Below are 9,988 nucleotides of genomic sequence, written 5' to 3'. Positions count from 1 at the left end.
GAGAAATGATGTACAAATGCGCTTTACACAATTGATGTGTGTATGGATTGGGATAACAGTTGTATGAGACCCTAATAAAATGTTAAAAAAAAAAATTCATTTAATCCTGGAACAGAGAGACCATTAGTCAAAAACTAAGAAAATCCGAATAAAGTATGAACCTGAGTTTATAATAATATATAATATCAGTTAATTTAAAAAAATTTTTTAAATCAGTTAATTAACAAAAACTTCACTATATTAATATAAGATGTTAATAACGTAGAAAACTAAAGGGGAAAAGTATAGAACTCTTTGTACTACCTTCCCAACTTTTTAAAATAAACCTACACTGTTCTGAAGTAAAAACTTCCGCAACATAATTTACAGATCATAACATATCTGCTAAGATCCTTTCAGAATGCATACCAAGTGGTTGTAACTAGACAGACAGATGTACAAATACACAAACATATACCTTTCATCTATGAGTTTAAATAAGTAAGTGAGCAGTCGATTTATAACAATTTTAGTTTTGCTTCTACTTACAAGTTATGGACAAGACTGACTTCCCTTTTTATTCAATCTCACCTTTCCCAGCATACACTAGAAGCACTGAATGATTCATTCAGAAGCAACACCCAAAGTTCTCGTCTAGCAATAAAATAAAAGCATCTAAGCTCCAAGTATAGTCAACTCTCCAATACATTATATCGTAGTGGCTTAAATTATTGAGTCTTTGTTTTAACTTCAGGGGGGGAAAGGAAAGCAGGTGCTCTTTAATTCAGGTGGGAAGACAAGCAGCCCCTAAATGGCGTGAGATCTGTGCAGAGCACCTAGGCGAGGAAGCAGGAGGCCTGTCGGAGCTCCAACACAAGTTTGCTCTGTCACCACTGGAAGACGTTCCTTCAACTTCCTTGCCTTTCAATTCCCATGATCGCCACTTCCTTTCACTCAGGGAATCCTTTCACTATCACTGATTTGGCTGTGATGGGTATGTAATCCCCCCATCCCGCCCCGGCCCGGTATCTGTTACATAAATTTTTAGAGAATTTAGAAAGAAAAATAAAATCTTGCTACTGAATAAACACCTACACTCAAGGAGAAAGAAGACAGAATATAATGAGTCGGGGGGAAAAAGATTAAAAAATCGAACTGCCATCATAGCTTTCCATTCCATTAAAACTGTAGTAGAAATACTACCAGTGCACAAGGAGTCTCTCAAAAGTTTGTGGGGCAAAGCCATTAGGATTTGATTCTATTTTTCCATAAACTTTTTATTTATTTATTTTAAAGATCATTTTATCAGGGGCTCCCACAGCTCTTACAACAATCCATACATCAATTGTATCAAGCACATTTGTACATGTTACCATCACGTTTTCTAAACATTTTCTTTCTGCTTGAGCCCTTGGTATCAGCTCCTCTTTTTCCCCTTCCTCTCCCCGCCTTCCCACCTTTGTGACCTCTTGATAAGTTATACATTATCATTATTTTCACTCTTACACTGACCACTGTCCTCCTTCCTACATGGTTTCTGTTGTTTGTTCCCCTGGGCAGGGGGTGTCCATAAACTTTTTGAAGTATTCTGCCAATATTTGCTTGGTTGTCAGCTTAGCTTTCTCATTAAAGGACTATTTGAAATCAGCTATGGTTCTAGGAATTTTAATTTTAGTAATTTAACAGTAGGAGGTAGCAAACTTTTTCTTCAAAGATCAGGAAGTAAATACTTAAGCTTTGGGGTTTGTACAGTCTCTGTTGCAAAAAGTCTGTCAGTTAATACAAAAGGAACCAAAGACAAAACATAGTGATTTAATGTATCTGTCTTCCAATATAACATTAAGGCTATAACTTGTTTAGTTCAGTTCAATAGTGCTGGGGGGGTGGGGAGGAGAGTGGGAACAAGAAAGTTAACTGACAGGGCAGATCAAGTAGAAGAACATCATGAGTTAACACTGAAATAAACTGTGCTTTGGTATGGAAGGACAAAATGCTAATGAATCATGATCTTCACATACCTGAGACTGTTCAAGTTTCCCCTGCTGTGAACAGGTCACATCACCAATACCTAAGACAGAGCAGGAAAACACTCTCCCTTACATGGTTGTTATGACATAACAGGGGATGTGATAATTTTTATTCGCAAAATTTACAAGGTGACCTGCAAAAGTAAAATACCAGATTTTAGCAACTGAGCAATAAGCACAGAAATCCAAATCTTATGAGTGACAACCAACATTTCTTCCGTACATTGAGTCAAATTAATTCATATAAACATCGAGATTTTCCCAGAAGATTACTCTGTTTCCATACCACCCAAGTAGTTTAGACCAGCAGGCTTTGGGCCAGTCATTAACTCAGTATATTTCCAAAAGGCCGGAGTAATTGCTTGGGCTACCACAGAAGTCCTGACTTATTCTGGGATAGAATAGAGGAAGTTCCCTGATACAGACTGTCTAAGTCCAGTCAAGTTCGTACCTAGCATCCCTTAGGTCTATCTTGTTAAATGTTCCATTCTGAGATCGCCACCTCATATGAGCTACAAGTGTTCAATAGCAAGCTGGAGCAAAGAGTCGGCCCACAAGGATCAAGCAAGTGCCTTTTTAAAAACTAATTTTACGGTGCTCCACTACATGGCTTTGCAAAGTAAGCAAAAACCAGGCCAAATAGTAAAAAAGGCACTTACTTGACTCCCACTCTAGCAGCTAAGATGTCACTGGCATGGGACGAGGAGGGGGAGGTGGAAACCCACGGGATCTGGCCAACCACTGAGGAACAGCAGTGAAAGACCTAAAAGAATAGAAGAGTAAAGACAATGTCAAAAGCGAAGGCCCTGAGGAGCCTGCTGACATGGATCCCTCAGCTAAAGCCAGAGAAGGCAAGAAAAGCCTTCAATTTGGTTCAGGCTTGAGTACTTGGCTCATTCTTAGCTGCTAAAAATTAAAGTGACCCTTAACACAAGCGGGCACTTTTAAAAGAATATAAATTGTAGCCTCAAATAAATCCAATTTGGTTTAGAAACTCTACAATATAACTATCTTTTTTAAGAGGAAAAAAAAGTTCTGAATCGTTGATAACCACATGGTAGGCGCAAGTAGATCTAAAAGTAAGGTGACCAGATGTCCCGCTTTTGGCGGGACAGTCCCGATTTTTAACAATTTTTCCTGCAGCCCACGGCGTTTTTAAAAAGTCCCAATTTTTGGAAAGAATGCACGACAAGCTAGAGTATACGGTTTTCAGCTGCCATGTGGCTTTTTCGCCAGGATATGAGTTTTATCAACGGTGTCCCACTTTTGTCCCGCTTTACCAATGTTAAAATCTGGTCATCTTATCTAAAAGCAGGGACTCTGAAGCAAAAATTCATAAAGCAATACTTTTAGAATACATTTGAGGAAGCGGCAATAATGTCTTCACTTAATCTATAGCCTTCTTCCAGCATTGAGAAAAATAGAACTCTCATAAACAAGAGAGAAAAAAGAAATATTGTAAGAAATGTAAAATCTTGGGGTATCCAGATTTATTCAGGAACATTCACTCATTTCAGAAACAAGTTTATAAAACTTAGAAATCATGGTACACTAAAAATTCCCATCTATTTGCCCAGTTGCACACACTGATCTAGGGGCTCTGTTTTAAAAATGCTTGACTCTTAGCAATTTGAATAGGAGATTCAAAAACAACAACAAATCAATTTCACATTTCCCCATGCCTATACTATGCATAGCTAAAATAATTTGGAGAGCAGAGGGAATCAAATGAAACAAACTTGTATGGTTAGCAAGAAAACAGTAATAGTAAGAAAACAAAAACCACGCTCAATTCGCAGTTCCTTCTCTCCTCCTTCCTAATCATTCCTACAAAAACAACAACAAAATCTTAATTAGCATGTCCTTTTCTTCAGATCCACTTTGGAAGGCCCAAACAGGCAGCTGGGCTTGATCAATCCTGACTCAGTGGAATCTATCCACTAAGAAAAAATCAAAAGTCATTTTTAAGTTTCCTTTCTAAACAAATTGTACTCAAAAGATAAGTCTTACCTTAGCTTCTAATTCTAATATGCTTAAAGTTGGGTCACTTTTTTAATGGACAATCCAATGATTCACATTGCCCAGGTCCTAATTAATTTAATTAAAACAGTACCCTTCGCTGCTAACAGCATATCTGGCTGGACTACATCTTGGGTGCCAAACGAACATTTTCTTCTTAATTTTGGCTTGTGTTTCCCTTGCTTGCAGTTAAAGTCCCTGGAAAGCATCCCATTTATTAGTGTTTCCCTTGCTGCCTCAGCATTTCTGGTGAATGCACTACAGCAAATCATTTGGAGGGACAACCTGAATGAAGCTCGGCACAGTGCTTTCTGCAAAAAATGCTCAAACCGTTATCAAAGATGCTGCATAGCAAAGACAACAAAAGGCAAACTGGGAAGAAATAAAATTATCAGAGATGAGTTTTTAAAAAGAAAGGCCACAAAATAAGAACATATAGATTTATTTTACATTAACTGCCTGCCTCAAAAGAAGTATTTCTCCGCCCTTCCCTCAATTCCTAGACTGTATTTTTCCTTTGCTCCTTAATTTTCACCATGTAAGACACACATCCTTTAACGAAATAAAATAGATAACTCCCAAATTGTAAATTATTCCAAATACATAAACTAAAAATTTTTTTTAAATCAAACAAAAGGAACAATAAATCAATGCCATCAAGTTTCCAACCATAGCGTGGCCTGTGTTTGAAAAATATGAGAATTTTGGTCAAGTAAACCAAGCTTCTCCTTTGAGCGGCAGCTCAATCCCTCTTGAGCTTGCTGTATTGCAGCAGATGTTCCACATTTTGCAACAAGACATGTTCATCTGTGTCATGAAATATTACTGTTCTTCGCCTCCTCTGGGAAAGTAAAAGGGTTTTCCCAGGAATATAATGAACGAGGACATTCCACACCAAGAAAGGAAGCTGGCTTGTTTGAAAGTCAAAATAACATTCCTAGTGACATGCAGTTACTCCTCTTCCTGTCCCCAGAAAACAGTCGGTTAAGAAGACTTGGAGTCCACGGGAGAGTAGCTGGATATGTTAGATAGAGAGGAAAGCCAGAGGGAAGCTAAAAGGGAAGGGATCACAACCACATGTATCAACTACCAAATCCAATCCAATGTCATCCAGTCGATTCTGACTCACAGCAACCCTCTCTTTCTCCCACAGTGCAGCTGTGGGCTTAAACCCCAAGCCTTTCAGTGGCAGCCAGGGACTTAAAGCCACTGTGCCACCAGGGCTCCTGTCTCAACTACATTTTTTTTATGGATTTTTAAAAAAAATTATTTTATTGGGGGCTTGTACAATTCTCATCACAATCCATCCATCCATCCATTGTGTCAAGCACATATGCACATTTTTTGCCCTCATCGTTCTCAAAACATTTGCCTCCCACTCACTCTAGCCCCTAATATCAGTTGCTCATTCATTATCCCCCTCCCTCCCCACTCCCCCCTCCCTCATGAACCCTTCATAGTTCATAAATTATGATAGTTTTGTCATAAGTTACCCTGTCCGATGTTTCCCTCCGCCCTCTTCTCTGCTGTCCATCCCCCAGGGAGGAGGCAATACTTAGGTTCTTGTAACTGGTTCCTCCTTTCTACCCCACATTCCCTTCACCCTGCAGGCATCGCTCCTCTTACCACTGATCCTGAAGGAGTCATTTATACTGGATTCCCTGTGTTTCCAGTGTGGGCAACTGAACACCCCCTTACTGAGGGGTTGTGGGGAGGAGACGAGCCAATCAGGGTGCAGAGTAGCAACGATGAAACATAACTTTCCTCTAGTTCTTTAATGCTTCTTCCCCACCACTATCATGATCCCAATTCTCCCTTACAAATCTGGTTGGACATTTTTTTTTTTAAGAAAGCAGAAACAATACATTGAAGGATAAAACATACAGTGTCATGTTTTCAAAATAAGTCTTGAAAACATGCTTACAATACTACATAATAGTTATACACACACATATACACACAGCAGAAACATAAACATATGCATGGGAATAAACATTTTAAGAACATATCCATTGCCATCGAGTTGATTCCAATTCATATAGACCCTATAGGATAGCACACAACTGCCCCCAAGGATTTTCCATGGCTGGGCTTTCTAATCCCATAAACAGTTACAATCTTAGACACCCACAGGGGGGTCACTGTGAGTCAGCATGGACGGCAGTGAGAATCTTTACAGAGGTCAAGGGTCACAACTCTGCTTTGGAGCAGCCGGTGGAATGAAACCAAACCGCCAACCTTAAGCTTAGCAGCTGAGCACTGGAAAGGGCTCCACCAGCAGCGCTCTGCTTGTGGGGGTCACCAACCCCGAGAGAACAGGACCTGTGCGAGAGGCCAGGGAACGCGCTGAAGAAGAGTGCTCGGAGCAGCAATTACGGCTACAGTGTTTCATTTCTCAAGCTACAGGGCATATATTTGGTTGTTCCACTTGTTTTTATGAGCACGACAAACCCATAATTAAAAAATAAAAGACTTTGGCCCTTGTATATTTGACTGGGCAGAACAGAATTTCCATAAGAAGGGAGTGAAAAAGAAGAGCTAGCAATGGAATGGCGTTTACAAGGGAGCACATGTGAAAGGGTGCTCATGAGAAGTTGTCTGCTGCCTCTTCCTCGGTGGAGCTGCCTGTAAGGCGAGCGGTGATAGGACCTTTGAATCCGTAGCTTGAGGCCTCAACTTATCTCTACTTTTAGTCTTATCAAGGATACTCTTTCTTAGGCAAGAAATCTATTTCCTTTTCATTTTACCCCTTTACTGAAAAAAAAGCTCCGGCATATATACTTGAAGTTCACCCACCAGCTGTATCACACATGGCTACGCTAAGAACAGATCTCATTCTGAACCAAGCACTGATGAGGAAGGAAACTTTAACATCTAAGGAAACACTGACTAGAGTTCAGCTCTCTACTTAGTAAATGCATCTTCTAAAATTCTGGAATATGTCATATACTACAGTTATGTTTTATCATCACAACTGTGTGGTTAGGTAACATTTCGATTTTAAACTTAAGTCAGAGTTGGTATTCAAAAATGATCTTGTTTTCATTGGGTTATATCAAGAAAAATAAAGAAGCAAATATCCAAGTATTAACATGAATACAGCTAATGTCAGACAGATGCACAAAATCTACCTTTGGGGTCCCCTCTTTAAAAAAAAGAAAGGGGAAAAAAACCACCCACAGTTCATGGTCGGAACACTCATGCTTCCAGTTTATTCAAAGGCTTCTAGCACTCACACTCAAAAATTAGAAGGAGAGCAATAAAGAAACAGAGAAAGATCTAAGCTGGTATGCTTCTGTTTATCAAGAAATGTAATTCCATCAAAAGGAAATCAGAAACCTTCTGTCTTCTCATTAGGTTTTTACTACCTCCTCCTTTCCACTCAATATAGCTCGAAATATTTCTTTAAAGTATTTTGACACCTAAACTCTGCTTTTAAATGAAAAATAGATTTTTTTTTTTTTTTAATCCCACTTGGCCTCTTTCCGAAGCTGTTTCATGGCAGCTAACAGAATTTTCTGGCAGTGCATGAGACAGGATACAGTGGGGTGGAATGGAAGATTCGTTCCAAAATAAACACCACCTAAGATCCGTCACCCTTGGAGAGGTACAGCATATCAATGGAGACTCTGGGGTGGGCAGCACCTCTTTCAAACAGAACCTTCTTTCTTCTGCAGGCTCTCAACACTATCACATACGTGCCAAGGGAGATATCACTGTGTCCACTTCCTTCATTGCTTTATGACATAATAACACTACAACCTTTGTTCATCACTTTTGCTTGGCATTTTTACCTAACAGATAATTACTCAGTATTTTATATGGTCTTGTTTGCTTAAACACATTTTGTGAATGCTTTCAAGGTAGCTGCTGCTGCCTGTATCAAAGAAGAAAACCCTCCTTGACATCTCTGACTCCACCACTGTAGTATTTAAACACAGTGAGCAAGACGGCCTACAGTGTGGTAGCCACAGAGCCAGTGCTTCTCAATGCGCCTAATACCACTCGGGGGGGGGGGGGGTGTCCTGGAATGATCTGGGGGCTGCAAGAAAAAAAAAAAAAAAAAGCAGATAGCTAGACTTTATCGTGGATTCTGAGCTACGGTACAAAAGTTTTCGATGGCCAGGGGGGCACTGAGTTGATTTTTGTTCCTGAAAAAAGTTGGGGGAGGCCAAATATATTGGGGAATCTAAGATCTATCTATAGCCATTATCTCTTACTCATAGTGACCAATGCATAATCTGCTACGCCATCCGCGTGCCTTCCCATGTCAAAATACTCTCTCCTACCTTATTCTTCCTCTAAAGAATAAGTTCCCAAACTTATTTTAACTACCAACCCCTTTGGGGGGGGGGGTGCTTTGCCCTCCTGACAATTAAAAACTTCTGTACTATAGCCCAATCCAGAATAAAGTGAAGGTCTCTGCTTTTGCAGCCCCCTTGAATCATTCCAGCACCATCATTCAGAGGGTCGTATCACCCATTCTGGGAAACAATGATTTAGACAATGGTCTCTATAGCTTTTTTTTCTGCATTAATTCTTTCAGATTCAATACTAATTGACTATGTTTTTGACACTGTACGAAGATTATAAAGTAGTTCACAGAGTTGGGCGAATACACAACTATGGCAACTAATCACTTAGTAAGCCCTCTGCACTTTGACACTCAAGGTTCCTATAGCGTGACAATACAGAAAAACAGAAGCATGTTTTTGTTTCAGACTAGAACTCAAACTTAGCAAATTACTACAGCAGTTTCAACTACACCAGCCACAACTGTTTCCCCCTCCCCACCTCCCCAACTCTGTCTGCTCTCCACACCTTCTCCACCTCTTTGCCTGTCACTCAGTGGTTTGGATTAGAGAGAAGATGACAAAGGGGAAAGATGAGGCTAAAGCTTAATGTATTATCTCGGGGAACGCAGGATACATTGTTCATCAAGATGTCATCAGACTGGGCTCATCAATTGTTCATCTAACTGTCCTGAAAGAGCCTGGAAGGCTACTTTTCTTCACTTATGAAAATAAATAAATATATTATGCCTGGATTTATGATTTTGTGAAAGTGAGAGAGTAATTACACTCATAAAGTAATTACAATGACTTGTAGAGGCTCGGTGTGAAGAGGACCCTGGAGGCAGCAGAGACAGAGGAATGCAAGGCAGGGACACAGACGCAGCTGCAGACTTAGAAAAGATGGCAGACAAGTGGACCCTACCCAGATCCTCGAACCACCCAAACAGGAGAGAGCTTTGGGTAATAACTGCAGAAGTCTGAGCTTCAGAGGAAAGGATTAAGGAGGGGACTGAGCACAGACTAGGAGAAGAAGCTGAACAAAAGTGGGGACAGAGGGGACAGACGGGTACATGGCCATAGCTTAACCATCCTGAACATTTAGACGCAGCATTTGATGGTGACACAGCCATCTAATAATCATTAAAAAGCAGCAGGCACGCCACAAAAACCCACAGAGAACTGCAATCACACTTCCATTCTTTTTTTTTTTTTTTTCACACTTCCATTCTTTATCACACCCACCAGGAGACATGTGGTGAATTCCTAAGAATACAACAACATAATCGTTATCAAATTCATATATAATATCACCACAATGCCATCAAGACAAGAAACCATTTCAGATCACATGGAAGGAAAGTGGCTCAAACAAGTGACCAAAATACTGTGCAAGACACCTTCCCAACACAATTACCGAAGACAAAGTGGGTGCATAAGCAAATGTGGTGAGAAAAGCTCATGGTGTCTGGCTATCAAAAGACAGGGTCTGAGGTCTTAAAGGTTGACAAGTGGCCATCTAGCTCAGAGGCAATAAAGCCCACATGGAAGAAGCACACCAGCCTGTGCGATCACGAGGTGCTAAAGGAATCAGGTAGCAGGCATCAAAGAACAAAAAATCATATCATTGTGAATGAGGGGGAGTATGGAGTAGGGACCCAAAGCCCATCT

General features: G+C 40.2%; 1 protein-coding gene across 1 annotated transcript in view; it reads right to left on the bottom strand.

The window, feature by feature from the left end:
- The window catches only part of MCU (mitochondrial calcium uniporter), a 173,180-nt gene extending 170,682 nt beyond the window's left edge, over nt 1-2,498 (bottom strand). Inside the window, exons 1-2 of the mRNA XM_045291693.1 lie at nt 2,458-2,498; nt 1,998-2,047 (exon numbers count right to left, since the gene is read on the bottom strand). Of these exons, the coding sequence (XP_045147628.1) occupies nt 1,998-2,047; nt 2,458-2,464 (57 nt within the window). The 5' untranslated portion in view covers nt 2,465-2,498. The remainder of the gene's footprint in view (nt 1-1,997; nt 2,048-2,457) is intronic.
- Between the last annotated feature and the right edge of the window lie 7,490 nt (nt 2,499-9,988).

This window comes from Echinops telfairi, unplaced genomic scaffold (genome assembly GCF_000313985.2).
Source record: "Echinops telfairi isolate 266 unplaced genomic scaffold, ASM31398v2 ScPeMD7_70;HRSCAF=299, whole genome shotgun sequence".
NCBI classification, from domain to species: Eukaryota; Metazoa; Chordata; class Mammalia; order Afrosoricida; family Tenrecidae; genus Echinops; species Echinops telfairi.
The sequence above is the reverse complement of the archived record's forward strand: the minus strand, read 5'-3'. Positions and strand labels throughout refer to the sequence as shown.